This window comes from Saimiri boliviensis, chromosome 11 (assembly GCF_048565385.1).
Source record: "Saimiri boliviensis isolate mSaiBol1 chromosome 11, mSaiBol1.pri, whole genome shotgun sequence".
Classification (NCBI taxonomy): Eukaryota; Metazoa; Chordata; class Mammalia; order Primates; family Cebidae; genus Saimiri; species Saimiri boliviensis.
The window spans coordinates 116,353,921-116,371,640 of NC_133459.1; the positions used below are offsets into that span (position 1 = coordinate 116,353,921).

Sequence of the window (17,720 nt, forward strand, 5' to 3'; positions counted from 1 at the left end):
ACTAACATAATAGAGTAACACTAATGTATTTATTAGTAGTTTAACAGTTGTTGCTAAGCAACAGTTTAGTAAACATTACTCAGTGATACCTAGTATTTTTGTAGGCTTTACAATTTACAATATCCTTCTAATATATTATCTCAATTTGATCTGCAACAATCTTGATATTTAAAATACCTATTTAATATTTTTTAATTATTGAAACTGTGTTTTATACATCTCAAAGTAAGCAGGGCAATTAAAATTGAGCTTGACATTTTATTGTCAACAAAATAATACTTTATAAAATTGGCAGGTAAAGTCAGCATTGGTGACAAATTATTACAAGAGTTAACTCCAGTGACAAATTACTGAAAGTCTTAAAAATGTAAATACATTACAAGACAATGGTGAACATATGATTTCACATAAACAAAAAAATAGCTCAAATATGATTGTACCCAGCACCCTCTTTATAATACCATTCTTTTATGGTTGAGCATTTCAAACGTTATAAAGAGGAGTTGTTTTTAACTTGAGGGCAGCTATTCTTAATTCTGTGGTGTTTTTAAACTATGTATTTATAGGAGAGAGCCTTATAATGAGGGTGGAGAGTATTAAAAGCCACACTACACACACAATAGGCCATCATGCATTTTAACCCATTATTAAACTTACCCCTCTTTTGAGGCTTCTGAAAGAAGGAATTCTGGGCTTCCCTGTTTTTATTTCATTCATACAATAATGCACGGGCTCAATGGAGAATGTGAGAAACTGGGACCCATTAGGAGTACTGGATGTGAATAAACTAGTAGGGGTTAAGGGTGGGGACTGTGGCTAATATGGAAATAAAGAAAGGAATCAATAAGCCAAATGTGCATAGTTTTTTCCTAAATGAAAATTCTATTTTTGGCAACATACTTTTCACAAAATATACCTCAAATAAAGTTTACTATAAAAATACTATGAGAAAGTAAACATAGTTTTGCCCAAAACTATCATTTTAAAAAATCAAATTTACTTTCTAAAATGTAGCATTTCACTTGATTACTTTTTATAAGCGGACAGATTAAAAATATAGAGTACACAACTTACACTGTCAAAGAAAGCAATATGACCTAGATTTTTAAATTCTCTTCTAATTTCTAGAATATTAACACTACCATGGTACTTAAAGAGATAAAGCTGGTAGCTACAGCTAAAGTTATCTAAATAGGTAATGTGACACATAAAATATTAAAACTATAACTGATTATTATCAAAAATAGGCAAAAAAAACTTTCATTACATTCATGGCTTTCCTCTCAGATCTCAGACTCTTTGGATTTCATCCTTACTTCATCTTTTCCTTTTAATTACAGTATTCCTTGTACATCTAAGCTCTTCTAGCTACCTCGATCTGACTAAAACAGGTCTCACTTCCCAACTTCTTGACTGAACAATATTATTAAAAGCATAAATAAAGCATGAGTTAGTTATAATTGTGCTTTTAAAGATGTAAGTATGAGTTAAATTTTATCTACACTCATATGCCATGATCAAAAAAATGAATTAAAATAATCAAATATAAACATAGCACATCAGATTAAAAGTATTTCTCTATTCTCCATGCTAATAAGACACTATTGCAACCACTTAATTGATAAGAAAGACACAGCACCCATCTATTTCATTTGCCCACATGCTGATCTAGATCTATCTAAAATAAACAGCACATCAGAAGGCAGGTTCTAACAAGAAGTTAAGAGATTCTCTTAGCAAACTAGAAATTGTTTTAAACTTCAATTAACCAAGACTGAACCCTTCCCATTAAAAACATATATGGTCGATAAAAATAATTTTAGTAGTACAATCTATAAAACCGAATCTGACATTTATTATGGCTGTGGTCAATCATTCATTCCACTGAGAATTGCAATTTTAGTGGTATTAGTTAGATCATGTTTCCTTAGAAATTCTGATGGGAAGTACATACAGATGAAACTTCAAAAGCATATAATTTAACTAGATATTAACAACTTTGTTAATACTCTTACTCATTATGCAGTAGTCAAATGTTAAATCCATAAATAACTTTTACTATTAAGGTATAAAACTATGTTTCCTAATATAAGAGAAAGGTTAACTGAATCATTCAAATTGAAAATATTTATTCTCCATTATTGGTAAACCATTTTCCATTCAATATCCATATTCTTTTAATTGGTACACTTAAATTGATTAGCATATAGGAATTTTATGACTTTTACCTTTGGCTTCTTTCCAAAGAGCCACAATTTGCCCTTGGCCTTTCCTACTGTGGTTTTGGCATCCATCTTCCCACTCTCCTGTTTGGATGCACTGATAGTCCCATCAGAAATGGTTCTATATATATGTTGACTGTAATCTTCAAACGGAAAGTCTCCTGGAGGTTCAAAACCAGATTTGAAGGAGTCTACCACCATTTGAGAGTCCTATACAAAAGAAACATAAGTTTTAGAACTATTTTACGCTCATAATTCTACATTAGCTTTCAAAACTTTATTCAGTACAAGAAAACAACAAATAGCCATTTAAATAAATAATTCCACAGTAATCAATAAAGTGAATAATTTATTCCTATGTTTAACAAACTCAAAATACTTTAATCCCAAAAGAAAAATATACTTGCAAATTACCACTTAATTTATAATATTCATAAAATGTTTTTACACCTGAAATTTATCTGAAGACTAGTTAGCTGATAGGACCTAACTGATAAAAAAGAATACAGGAAGAGGTTATTATCAAGTAGAAATTTTGAGATGTTTCAAAAGAAAAAGGCTTTTTTGCTTTAAAAGATAGATGTCTACAAAGAAGCTCATCTCTTGAGCAAGGAAAGAACATCTAATTCTAAGAGAGAGTAACAGATGAGTAGGAAAGGCTTTTTAACTCATCCAACATGGGAAAAGATAAATTAAATATATACTGTGGAATGTTAACAGAGCAACAGGGAAAGATCTCACAAACACTACTGAGGGCAAAAAAATGTTTGAAAATATAAAGTTTAATACCAAGTACTTAAAACTTTTAAACCCACATATTGTTTTTAGATATGCATACCTCTATCTGAATGCTTTATTGACATTTTAAACTCATTATTTTCAAAGAGACAATCTCTACAAACTCCTCCCCACCCCTAACAACCTCCCCTCTTTTGTTGCCTATTTCTTTGAATAGTACATTTTGCCCTTCATTTAGTCAAAAGTCATCCTTAAGTCATAGCTTACTTTTGTCAGTAATGCTACCCTCAGCAATCCTTTGCTAAAGCGTTAAGAGAGAAGAGGGCTCGAATGATATTGTGTAACATTGTATCCAGCCATACTGAAATATATATGCACTTTGGAATTCCCAATCAAAGAAGCCAAAAATCCTCTTTTCTATATTTAAGAACAATTCTATTAGTTGTTACAGAAAGGATCCTCACTAATATAGTATCGACTTGATAGGTTCGTGAAGACTAAAATATGTGGCACACGTGTGATACCCTCCAAACACCAGTTCTCTTCTCTTGCTACAGCCTTTTCCTCAGTTTCTGCCAACGAGGCTTTTTGATCAATCAACATTTACTGAGATAAAAGACCACTAGTCCTTAATCAAGATACAATGTGATTACCTATATTTCTCCAAGGGGAGGAAGGCTATGCTGTTTCATCTGCACAAAATGCCCTCCTTCCTCCTCCTCCTCATGGGTCATCACTCCATATGCTACCCACATTTCTTGATACAGCTCAAGTACCAAACACAACTCTGATCACGTCCTTCTCTAACTTTTCACTAAACTAATAGTGTAACACAATTTGTAACACATAGTTCTTAGGTTAGACTCTTTGATAAGAACTGAAAACTTAGTGAAGAACAGAGTTAAGAAATCTTTTTTTTTTTTTTTAAAGAAAGAATTAGAACTTTTGGATTTAGAATGAACCTCAGAACTCAAAGGAATCTACTGCAATACGTTCTTCTACAGAATATCATTTAGAACCACCTACACATCAGATTACTTTATCCCTTTCCCAACTCATTTCACTAACTTAAACTGCACACCTAAACCAAACAGAAGTATTCAAAGATAATTACGTAGCACTTACTCTTCTTTCATCAACTGATTTTGCTGCAAGAATCATTCCTTCCAAACATTTTGAAATGATAGGAATAACTTTGCGTTCTGAATCGGCAAATCCTCTGTAACACTCACTAAGTTTAATAGTCCTTCGTTCGTCCATTTCTTGTAGTTGCTAATAATCAAGAATTTTAAAAAAAGAAAACAATTTTCAATCATTCTAAAGAATATCAATTAGTGACTCTCCACCAAAAAAATTAAGATTTCTACCCTCATAGTTATACTGTTGTTGTTAATACCTTTTAACAAGTGCTAAGGACTTAATAACACTTAAAACCTGAGGCGTGCTATATAGCAAAAGAAAGAAAAAAAATTAGTAAGGCTCTTAGTATTGTTTTCCTAAAACCAGATGACACTGGTATTCTAGTCTTCTAAAAGGATCCCTTACTGGCTATCAGGTCCCTGACCCATACCATTCCCGCCTTTCTTTTACTCTTCAATCAGAGTAGTTCTTGTTTATGCTTCTAGAAAACATTTCATTTGAATTCTAGTTTTTTTGCTTTCTTTTTTTTTTTTTTTTTTTTTTTTTTTTTTTAAGCAATTGGCCCATAACATACACAAGTCTAAGACTTCTAACCTCAAGTTAATTCAGGGTACTTTGGTAAGACCTGACTAGACCAACAGTCTACACTCATTGTTTATCAGCAGGTAACCAGACTCACCACAGTGTACAGCTCAGAACTGGGGACAATAAGGAAAAACAGAAGTCACAAGCTCAAAGGGGCAGATATATAGAATCCTGACAATTCAAAATTCACTGGCACAGGCCACTAGGAAATATGTTGTAACACATAAAGGCGAACAACTTAAAGGCATTTTTTTTTTTTTGACATATCCTGTTTGCCAGCACTGACCTTTCTGTTTTGTAGGCAGCAGTTACACTGCCTGTGTCCTCAAACTCCCACAGCCTGGGACTTTGAGACCCGCATTTTCACAAAAGAACTGCTTCCACAGAAAGGTCCAAATGCAAGGATCAAGCCCAAAACACAAAAGGTAGTTTATCTCCAAGTTATGGTCTCCCCAGAATATGAAGACTTAACTAGTAAGCCGAGAAAAGGACCACAGTGAAGACTGGCAGGCTTGGTCCTCTGGATTCAATGACCATAATTTGATACCCACTCCAGCTCACCAATTCTCACTGTGCTTCCTTTGTATTTCCAAATTGCCTTATAAAGAAGAAAAAGTATACCCGAGCTGATACTCTTCCCACATAAGCTCTGCTCTTTGAGATACTACCTCATCCACACTGTTTTACTAAATCCCTTTTCTGTAATTTCTCTTCTTTCTAGAAAAGGCAACAACATAATTTAACCCTCATGAAAATTCAGAGGTCTTTTTTATCTGAAGCTGTTTGGCAACTGTTATCATCAAGTGATGACAGACAGGATATATAAGCAAGCTCAACATGTGAATTACATTTATCATCTAACAGAGCCAACATGATAAGCAGGCAAAAATCAGGCTAGCAAATACATTTTGTAAGATTTATTTCTGCCATATGGACTGATGCCAATGACTCTGATTTAGTATAAAAAAGCTACATCTCAATTCTAAGTGAACAGATTACAAATTCAATTAATTCTCCTTTGTCATGTCAAAATACTTAATGACAGTATTTACATGTATCTTACTAATGTCATTGTTTTAGTAAACTGTTTATAACACTAATAGTAACTGTGTAAGAAAATGTGTGACTTAAAAGTTAGAAAAAACTTATTTTCAAATCTGTAATCATAAAGGAATCTCTCATCCCTCATCTTGATGAGTAGTGAATCTAGAAAGATTCTGATGTCTAAGATTTACAAGTTAAGTTTTTTTTTTGTTTGTTTGTTTGTTTTTTTTTGAGACGGAGTTTCGCTCGTTACCCAGGCTGGAGTGCAACGGTGCGATCTCGGCTCACCCCAACCTCCGCCTCCTGGGCGCAGGCAATTCTCCGGCCTCAGCCTCCTAAGTAGCTGGGATTTGGGATTACAGGCACACGCCACCACGCCCAGCTAGTTTTTTGTATTTTTAGTAAAGACGGGGTTTCACCATGTTGACCAGGATGGTCTCGATCTCTCGACCTCGTGATCCACCCGCCTCGGCCTCCCAAAGTGCTGGGATTACAGGCTTGAGCCACGGCGCCCGGCCTACAAGTTAAGGTTTTATATTTAAAGACCATCTCTTCCAACTCTGAAACGAGATTAACTCCATATCTAAGATTTACCTTGTAAATCTGAGGAATCACTACATAAAAATGTTTGTGTTGTTCTCCATTAAAGTTTTGTAATTGTGCTGCATATTCATTTTTATTTTCATCAGCCATATGCGTACGTAGATTCAACTGCTGTTTGGCCTAGGGGCAAATTGGTCAAAATTTTTACCAAGAATAACAACAAAATCACAGCAATTCACTTTTCTGAAAATTATACTAAAACTAGGTTTTATCACTGGAGAAGCCAACATGTGACATCAAAAGAATAATGAAGTGACATGACTTTCTCAAATTACTAATATCATTTAAAATTTAAGAAGACACTTGCAGATCTTATGGTCAGAGTGGTCTCCTTATTACAATATTCTTCCCTCCCTCATTACAGTTGTATTCTCTGATAGCAATAAGTTATTCTAATATAGTCTCTCCTTATCAAATCCAGATAAAAAACTACATAAACAAATGAAAACATTATAGCTTGAAACAGTGTGCTTTTAATCAGAAGAGAAAAACAGGTAGCTTTAGGAATATTTCAGATTGTTAAAAAAGTCAACAGTAAAACATGTCTTTATGATCCACCTATATCTAACTAAAATATGAAACTAAAATCATAGTGAAACTAAATAATGATTTTTTTAACAATACAGCATTCAATAGTGTTTCCACCTCTGTGTAAAAACCACAAATACTTTAAAGAATGCTTACTTAGAATATAGTTCTGTTCCTCTTGATCTCTTGTACAAAGTCAAATTTTAATAGTTATTTTCTAACTAGTTACTACCTCATCAACACATCTTAGGCTTTCTAACCTATTTTAGAATAGGACAAAAACTCAATCCCAGTAGCAACTACATCTTTTCTCTAAATTGGAATGCAGCTAAGATACTGTAATAAATTAACACATATTACTTTCTCAGACCAATATGTACAATTTAAAGTAGGCAAATATTTGTATATTTCAGACTTAGATACAGTGTATCTCTTGAGTAAATTCTAATACTGTACTGATGCAAATGTTGTTAACTACCTTCCTTATGCAAGTAATAGTATTTTGACATCAACGTTGGTTTGGAGTATTTCTTACCTTTTCAACATCTGCCTTGGTCGCATTAGTATCATTATCCAATCTTTCATAACTCTGTTGTGCCTTTTCTGCCTCTCTACATTCTCTTTCAAACTTCTTTTTACTCTGTTAAAAAAAATTAAAATATCACACTGAGAAAATAAAATTAGGCTAACTTCATTTAAGAAATAACTTTAGATAGCATTAGAAGAAATACCTAACACAGATGGCAGGTTGATGGGTGCAGTAAACCACCATGGCACATGTGTATCTTTTAAGCTTCATATCTAATAGAGGGCTTTACAGATTATGAGATTTTCCTCTAGGGTGGCATGGCCTGGTAGTTTGTTTCCTTGGAAAAACCTGTCATCAGTTTTTTAAAGCTTTTTCCTCCCTAACTGATAACCCAGAAATATATTTCTTGCCCAGAAAATATATACCTTGCAACCTATATTCTGAGAATTCCTCAGAAGAAACAAGCAGGGATCTCAACATTTTGTATTTACCTAACCACTTTTATAGAACCAGTGACAATGCTAATTTCTTACCTTGGAGATTACAAAGCCATAAAAATAGTACAAATTTGGATCCCGAACATCATGACTACAAGATCAAAGAGTTTAAATTACTCATAGGATACGTTCTTCTCCTTTGACTTTCAGACTGAGGTAAGTTTCTCTGATGGATGTGTTGGCCAGTAAGTGCAATTCTTATAGTCCACCTTTCACTAAAAGATTTAGTCCTTTGGGGGTTCAAATTTTTTACAAGGGTCTCAGTTCTAACTCTCCACAGTATACAGAGCTTAACTCTCATCTCTATCCCTCTGCAGGTATTAAAACCCAAGCCCTTACCTTAGCAAGTACCAGGTCCAAGAAATCATTATACCTCAAACACCTCTGTCCCCATTTTTCCAAATGCCACTGTATCAGCTCAGACACCTATTGCTCTAGATTTGTTTACCTATGGTTCCCTAGCGGTTAGCAATTTCCCTTTCTTTCAAGTAACTGAGTTTAAAATACAATTTAAAAATACAATAGCTGTTATCTCAAGCTATTTGTAGCCAAAAGGTTTCTTAGTTCAGTTTGTTATAGTTACAACCAGATAGGCCTGTAACTTTTATCAAATAAATGTACTCCAAGATTTTTTACGAATTTATTTAAATGTAGGCTTTATTTTCTACAGGTATTTTAATTAGTATGAGACATCAAATAAGATACTTGTAATTTACTCAAAGCCCCTAAAATATTTAAATACTCATAACATACATAAAGTCACTTTGTTATGAAAATTAAGATTAAGTTTTCACATTTCATTCTCTGAAGCTGAGTTCAGAGCTGTGTTTTCAAATCAAGTAACTATAGGCTACTAATTCAGGTGCAAACTGAGGCTACTTATGTACAAAAGTATTTTTATATGTGGTATCCTATTTGTGGAAAAACACCTACCTAGTAATTCCTTGCAACAGCAAAAGAACTACTAGTACAATAATGTTAAAAATGCTTCTTCCCTGAAAGCTGATATAACATTATACAGTATAGAAATATACTCCAGAAAAGATTCTCTTTCCCTTCATCCTTGGTGTGGCAGACAAAGAACAGCCACTTCCACTCCCCTACTCTTGCTTAGCAGAGCCTGTCCACCCAGTACAGAGGAAGAAGGCAGCTAATACTTGCTATCCCAGACTCCCCACAGCCAGCGCAGAGGTAAGTAATCTAATCCTGTCAAAGGCACCCAGAGGAAATTTGCTGGGGACTTTCTGGGAAAGTTTTCCTTCCCTGATAAAAAGAGATAGTTGGAAGTGAAATGCTCCCTTTTTCCCACCTCTGGATGAAGCTGAAAGAGGATATGGTGTTTGGCTGTTTAAGGTAAGGCCACTGTTGACGTTAGAGAGATATGGCTGAGGAAAAGAGCACATGGTCAAGACGGCAAAGTAGACAGATGAAAAGGAGATGGAGCCTAGTGACATCCTTGAGCCACTGATGAACTCTGGATCTGCTCCATTTCGGAGCTCTGCTCTTATAAATTTGTATGTTCTGTTACTTGGAGCCTCCCAACTGGTGGACCTGGCATATCTGATGCTTCTATCTTCTTAATCTCTGACCATTCCTTCAAAACCTCCTTTACAGGCTCTTCTGTCCGGATCTTAAATGCCAGTACTGCCTACTTTATTTATCCCAGAGTTAATAACTGTCTTTTAAATTTTTTGCTCAATTTTTAATACCCTGTCACTAATTCAACCTGATTCTACCAATTCTTTACTTCACCTCTCCATTATTTCAAACGTGTTAGGAATTCCAGAATTTCATTTTCTTAACTAAACAGGAAGACAGGGAATAGGAAATAGGATCCTACAGTTGTTTCTACATATTAAACAGAAATTATATTTGTTAGTTTCCCTCACTAGACCAAAGGTGCTACAAAAACAAGAACCATGTCATACTTACTTTTGTACCTCCAGGGTACATGTCAAGAATACTTTTCAATAAACACAAGTAGAGCTGAACTCCTTTTTTACAGTATTGTTAATGCCTTAAAGAAATCTCTCCTACAATATTGATGCTTCTTTCTTACTTATGACCTCTAAAACTTTTGCTTAACAACTGTCAACTGTTATAAAGGCAAGTTGGTGCATATTAAGAATAATTTGTGCCAACACTAATTTTTAAAGGAAACAATGACTCAGGAGTGTAGGAGTATGTTATTTTGTGCAAATGAAAACACATACACATTCATTAGGTAGCAGATACTAAGGATGATAGTTACAGCAATTTAAAACTTAATCAACATAAATAGTTCCTAAAGTCTTACTGAAACCAATTAGAAAGAAAATGAAAAGGAAAACAGATTATTAATATACCTAAGAACTCTCAATCAGCACTAGTGATTAGAATATTACATCAATGGTAGTTCCGTAGTAGAAATTTAATCAAAGTTTTGAATATGTTTTTTTAAAAGGGAAAGAAAACAGGCTGAAAACAATGGAATTATATGCATGAGATTTTTAATCTCAAAGTCCTTTTTCTAACAAACACAGACTAAACTGATTAATTTTACATGGAAAAAATCCCTTTGGCATAATTATGCAGTGTCCACCAGAAAAATATGCTAGTAAAAATGAAACTGTTCAATAACCTGAGAGTTCAAAAAGAATATCTTATACTACAGAACATCATTTAATAGAACTTTTTTTCTTTTTTTACTCTAACCTCATGACAGATTATAGAGCATTTTATGTAAAGGCAACTGCAGTGTTCCATGTAAACATCTTGTTTTTCAAATTATTATATACCAGACCATTTAAGAAAAACCACATGAGGAAGTGCCTTGGGGAAACTTTTAAGTAAATAATTATTATGCCTTTATAAGTTTGCACTACAAAGTACTTTATGTCCTACAATGGGATGGTTTCTGATTAGCAGGCCAATATTAGGACCATTTACAAAATTATACAATGACTGAATTGGAAGAAACACTTCATATCATCTCGTTCATTCTCTTCATTTTTCACTTGCTAAAAATGAAGTCAAGGGAAATGAAGTACTAAGTTAAAGGTAGAAATAGATCTTGATTTTTCTCAGTCAAATGGTTTTCTAAGATATATCACCTTTTCCCTCTTACTTCTTCTATCCTCTATTAATACTTTATAGTAACTAAAGAAAAGAATCTCCTTAAATGTTCACAATGATTGAAGATTACAAAGTTCATAAGTATAAAGTTAGAAAGGACAACAAGAAAAATGACAAAATGATCTCACATCCTCCATTTACACTTTATTAACTATTATACAACAATACCAATGTCAAATTATGAGTAATACACTGAGAAATATTAAACTCTATTAGATATGAAGCATAAAAGAATTTAGGGCTAACCTAGTCTACAAGATTTTATGTTAACCATGAAAACAACATAACTCACATTATCCATCTGTTTCCAGCACATGTCAAGATATTGTTGAGCTTTTCGTCCTTCTTGGAGATGCTGAAGATTATAATCACCACCAAGAAAACAAAACAAACAAAATTAATTACATTTAAACACTGAAGTCTAAAGTCCCCAGTGGCTTTTTACTTTATTTTTTCAAGGTACTAATTATATAGCTTTACCAAGACTTAGGAACAAAGTAAAGGAAAACTTCCTAAAAATGCATTTTATAGGATATTGTCTTAATACTTTAAATATAATCTTGAAAACAGATATAATTTCCAGAAAAATAATGATTGTCTTGAATAGTGGATGGCAGACATTTTCTATAAAAGGTCAGGTAAATAGTTTAGGCTTTTCAAGCCTCACTGTCTCTGAGACACTCAACTTTGCTGATGTAATACAAAAGCAGTCACAGGCAATATAAAATTCAATGAGTGTGGATCTGTTCCAATAAAATTTTATGGTATGGACACTAAATATTAAACTTCATATAACTGTCAATGCCATGAAATATTTTTTTTTTCAACCATTTAAAAATATAAAAACCATTCTTAGCCTGTGGCAACTAGCAAACAAAACCAAGCAGTAGGTTGGGTTTGGCCTATAGGCTGTAGTTTGCCAAACTTAAATCCCAAAGGATCATAAAGTAGCAAGAGTATTTTGTGATAAATTTTAGCTAGAAGAAATGAAGTAAAATAGAAAACCACTTTATGCTGAACATGCATTTAAAAAAAAAAAGTATTTCTGTGCAACTATTTCATATACTATTGCAATTGCATAAAAATTTTAAGAATTACCATTTTTCTTTCAGTTTTCAGATCATGAGCATATCTCATTAATTCACCATACACTCTGTGCGCCATTTCTTCTGCTACAACTTCTCGCTGTCCTGCATAGTCATTTAACTCATTAAGGATATTAAAAAAGGCTATACACGAGGTAAACCTGGTAAAAACATTTCAAAATGGTGAGACTTACTTTTATTTCATTACAAAAATGTTGGTGAGGTATGGACTGAGTCTAACATTTCACAAATTTTAATATATTCAACCTAAATCTCAGCTACTAGTTCTAAATTAACTTCATACAGAAAAAAACCCTGCATTAAGCTCAAGTCATACATGTTTGTATATCTTCAAGTAGTCTTTCATTTATTAGTAAAGGGATATTTGGGGTCAAAAAATAATAAGAATACTACCTGCAGGCTCTTTTGGCATACTGGAATCTCTTAAGTTGCCAACTGACTGGCCTGAGCTTGGGAATGAACTTGGTTGGATTCCTAGGCTTGGCAGCTGAACCTGTTGCAGAGATGATGTGCTTGCCAAATGCATCTCGATGGCTGATCTACAGAACAATTTTGCTATCAGCTCTGGACACAGCTGCCTGTATGCCTGCCCACATCCTGAATGGAAGTGAACTGCCATTTTAGTTGACACCAAAGGGGGTAGAAGGGTCAAAAATAAGGGTAAAAACGTGTGTGGAGGGAAGGAGAGAAACAAAGAGAATCACTGTATTAATGTATATATCTACTTTGAACATACTGCGGAACACTCTCTTAAAGCTGAAGATTAACAGCTCAGATAGGACTCCATTAACACTAAACCTGAGAATCCTAACAACTGACAATTATGTACATAGCTGTTTAAGTCTAGTCTCTTCTTGTTTCTACATCTAAACAGTCATCCACATATTCCTCTTTAAGACTATCAAAAAACTCCTAAGTGATTTCTAACCTTATTTCTAATCCAAAAACTCTCAGTGCTTTTCAATATCCCTTTATACCAATCAGTTAAACTGTTTTACTACCTATAAGAGTAAAAGCAAGACTCTAAGAAGCCAACAACTACACAACAAAGTGTGAAAAATATCCTTTACTTCTGCAGAATAAATCATTCAAGTGGAGTCCTAGTCTATGTTTTAACTGAAAACCTGTATTTGACTATTCTAGAAAACTGCTGATCAATCCCACTGAAGTATTTATCCTCATAAAAGATAAACGGTAGTTGCCTCTTTCATAAACATTAATTTTTAAATTAAACTTTAGAAAATCTTTATAAAAAGCTAAGAATACATTTATCTTACTAAATAATAAACGTATTTTTTAATGTTTTTATGCAATAATAAACAGGTATGTAATTTACCGTGGCTCTTCATCTTTGGATGAACGTTTGGGGCAGTACTTCTTAACCAGATTTCTATAGGAAGAAGATTTTTAAAAATTTATTAAATAAATTCAACTGTTGTTACAACCGAAATAGTCTAAGTTTTCAATTTCATTCAATCATTAATTTTATGATATAAAATAATTAAGACAGCAATATGATCATCTACTCTATTAAAATCATAAAATACAATCGTTACTTACAATTTTTTCTTAAAATACTGACACATGGAGAAAGAAAGGTTATTTCTGCATTTTCGTATGAACATAATCAGAACAATTTGGTTGATGTTGCTATCAAATAAGAAAAGAGTTAAGAGGCAGAATAGAAGAAACAAAGTACAGTTGGCCCTCTGTATCCGAGGGTTCCACAATCACAGATTCAACCACAGGTCAAAAATATTCAAATAACAATACAACTAAAAAAGTAATACAAATTAAAAAACAAGTAGAGCCTAATGAATATTTACATAGCATTTATACTATATTAGAGGTTCTAAGTAATCTAGAGATGATTTAAAGTATGAGGAGGATGTGGCTAGGTAACAGGCAAATGTTATGCCTTTCATATAAGGGACTGAGCATCTTTGGATTTTGGTATTTATGGGTCTGGGAACAAATCCTCAGGAACAGTTATACTCAGTATACAAAACTGAGTCAGGGCAAAAAGAAACATTTCAAAGCAGTATCACTTCCTTTGTTTCACAAATTGGGGACTTTAATACTAACTAAGGTAAAATGTAAGCGGATGCTGACTCACTTAAGGGATAAAAGAACAGTTTGTCACCATCCTCCATAACTCTACTTTTATATTAAAATAATTATGGGACTCCTTACGCTTCTCTTTTCTAGGAAAATGAATTACATTATGACTTGTAACTGTTTTTTGCCTTCATCCATGTCTGTTCCTGACTTTCCTTAGTTTTTAATTTTTTTTGTCAGTGATGCAGGCATGTTCCTAACATTCTTACAGTAGAATGCTACCTTATTTCACCTTTTAAAAATCAGAAAGAGACTTGCATATGGCCTTTGGAGCCAGATAGGACTACTTATGTTTTAACCTGGTTTGTTTACTGAGATAGAGTCTCGCTCTGTCCCTAGGATGAACTGCAGTGGTGCAATCTCAGCTCACTGCAACCTCCACCTCCCAGGTTCAGGTGATTCTCTTGCCTCAGCCTCCTGAATAGCTGGAATTACAGGCACATGCTACCATACCCAGTTGATTTTTGTATTTTTAGTAGAGACAGGGTTTCACCATGTTGGCCAGGTTGGTCTTGAACTCCTGACCTCAGGTAATCCACTTGCCTCAGCCTCCCAAAGTGCTGGGAATACAGGCATGAGCCACCACACCCAACCTGAATCCTGGCTATCATATGTAGTACTTATGTGACCTTGAATAATTTCACCTAATTTCTCTGTCCCCTTATTTCCTATAAATGGTACAAACACTACCTACCCCATACAGTTAGGAGAATTAAATGATATAAAGGGCTTTATACCCTAACTCTCAAAGTGTGGTACCTGGGTCCAGCAAGGATCCATATACTCTTTGGTAACAATCTACAATGAGATAAGTGTAAAAGTTGAGAATAATTTTCTCTCTTTCCAATCTAATAATTAAAAATTAGGGCCTATATTTTGTCTCTTTTTTGTTTGTTTGTTTGTTTTTTGAGACGGAGTTTTGCTCTTGTTACCCAGGCTGGAGTGCAATGGCGCGATCTCGGCTCACCACAACCTCCGCCTCCTGGGTTCAGGCAATTCTCCTGCCTCAGCCTCCTGAGTAGCTGGGATTACAGGCACGCACCACCATGCCCAGCTAACTTTTTGTATTTTTAGTAGAGACGGGGTTTCACCATGTTGACCAGGATGGTCTCGATCTCTTGACCTCGTGATCCACCCGCCTCGGCCTCCCAAAGTGCTGGGATTACAGGCTTGAGCCACCGCGCCCGGCCCTATTTTGTCTCTTTTATGTCATTTTTCTAGTATTTAATTTTTACTGTATTTTACAAAAACATCAGTACACAATGAATTGGAAACTAAAAGAAACTGGTTCATCATCACAATTTGAGATGTACTGCTTTAAACTATAAACAGTTTTAACGTAAGTGGCTCTACTATCTTTCAACACTATAAGAGAATCACTGTCTTAATTATTTTCAGATTAGTATCAATTCATTCCACTTGAATCAATTTATTCACTCTACAAATTGTCTATTATGTGCTAAGCACCACGCAAACTGCTAGGAGCATCATCACATAAAGAGGACCCATGAGCAAGAGACTTAAAACTCTCTATTGAAAGGAAACAAGTATATACCAATAATTATAACATACAGCTTGGTAAGTACTATGATAAAGATATACAAAGAAAAGGAAAACCTTACACCCAGTGAGGAGTGGATAAAGAACAGGCAAGATACTGAGAAAAGAGTGCAGATCAACAAGTACTGGGTTCCTACCATCAAGAAACCCATAGTTGTCGCTGGTTGTAAAGTTAGGTACAAGATGAAAACCTTAGCATTTCACCCACACTAGGGTGCAACAGTGCAATCATAGCTCACTATAGCCTCAAACTCCTGGGCTTAAGTGATCCTTCTCCCTCAGCCTACCAAGTAGTTGGGACTACAGGCACACACCATCATTCCGAATAATATTTATACATACTTTTTGTAGAGATAGGGTTTCACTGCATTGCCCAGGCTGATCTCGAACTGCTGGCCTCAAGTGATCTGCCTGCTTTGGCCTCCCAAAGTACTGGGATTACAGGTGTGAGTCATCCTTCTTGGCCTTCAAAGCTTTGCTGATATTTAATATGTCACTACACTAATACATGTATGTAATTTACAAACAATTGTGCAGTTACATGCTCAAACTTTTTTTTACAAGTGAGCAATAAAATGTTCAGAGATCTCTAGTCTAGAGAAATCAAATCTATAGACATTCTTATAATATGGTAAGAACAATAGAGGGCTCTGTAAAGAGGGTTCACCAGGAGTAGAAAACTAAAATTTCTGATTTGCTGGCTGAGCCTAAAGAGACTCAGGAAAACAGCGTGAACTGGAATTGGGTTAACTAGAAACCCCTGGGGGGATTCTGCTCATTTGAGAAGACTTAATGAGCAAGACAAACAAGGGTCAGGAGAAACAGCATTTAAGAACTTTAAGTGGGTTCAATGCTGCTGTGACATCAAGTATGAGCTACAGAATTGCAAGTAGTAAGGCCGAAAAGTAAGCGGGGAATGAAGCAGAGACCTTTCTAAAGTCACATGAAGGAACTGTGAATACTCTTGACCAGTGGTTATTAATTCTGGTTACATGAACACTATCAAAACTCACTGTTGTGAATGAATTAATTTACTAATTTACCCAAATATCAGCAAAGCTACTATATGCTATAAATTAATTATTTCAGGTACTAGACTGACAGAAAGAAAGGGATGAGTCATGGCTAGCAAACTAGTAATTGGGCAAGACCTACAGTCCTTTCTACAAATGAACTCAAAAAGCAAGAAGGGGAAAACATGACGAACAGAAGAATTCACTACAATAAGCAAATTCAGAGACAGAATAATAGATAATGGTTGCCAGCATGTGAGGGAGAAGGAAATGACTGCTAATGGGTACAGATTTTTCTTTTTGAGATGATAAAAATATTCTAAAATTCAATCGTGGTTATGGTTGCACAACTCTGCAAATATACTAAAACCCACTCAAGTGCACACTTTTAACTAGTGAATCTAATGGCATATGAATGACACCTCAATAAAGCTACTATAGGAGGAGGGTCAGTTGGACAGGCAGTCCAACTGCCACAGGTATCTCTATATTCAACAGTCTAAAATGGAATTTATCTATTTTTTAATCTTCTTTTACATACCTCTTTTCTTACATTAGTGGCATCCCATCCACCTAGAATCTAGACATTTACAGCCAAAAATTTGACAATCATCCTACACTTTCTCAAGTTTCTCCCACCTTAACATGTTCAATCCCTAAGGATTCTATTTCCTAATTAACTTTTTTAAAAACAATTTTTATACTAAAAAGAAAAAAATACACAAAGAGAAGCCCTGACTTGTGCCTACTTCTAAAATTGTTTTGAATACAGATGTAGGAGGACAGGCTGCTGGAATCTACTGCAATATCTTGAAATCATAAAGGGAAAGACCAAGTGATTCACGAAAATGCCGATCATCACTGAGCTCTAGAATGCTGCTTCCAAACTTCTTGTTACATGACTCTATTACGTGAAACTGAAT

General features: G+C 34.5%; 1 protein-coding gene across 4 annotated transcripts in view; it reads right to left on the bottom strand.

Annotated features, from left to right (window-relative positions):
* FNBP1L (formin binding protein 1 like) overlaps nt 1-17,720 on the bottom strand; it is a 129,240-nt gene that overhangs the window by 18,765 nt on the left and 92,755 nt on the right. For 2 of the 4 annotated variants that reach the window (XM_003933294.4, XM_010343846.3), the window contains exons 3-10: nt 13,443-13,496; nt 12,099-12,246; nt 11,293-11,355; nt 7,396-7,500; nt 6,324-6,452; nt 4,086-4,232; nt 2,229-2,432; nt 658-816 (exon numbers count right to left, since the gene is read on the bottom strand). In XM_003933294.4, the coding sequence (XP_003933343.1) occupies nt 658-816; nt 2,229-2,432; nt 4,086-4,232; nt 6,324-6,452; nt 7,396-7,500; nt 11,293-11,355; nt 12,099-12,246; nt 13,443-13,496 (1,009 nt within the window). The remainder of the gene's footprint in view (nt 1-657; nt 817-2,228; nt 2,433-4,085; nt 4,233-6,323; nt 6,453-7,395; nt 7,501-11,292; nt 11,356-12,098; nt 12,247-13,442; nt 13,497-17,720) is intronic. The other 2 variants (XM_074381408.1, XM_003933293.4) reach the window with 1 other exon arrangement.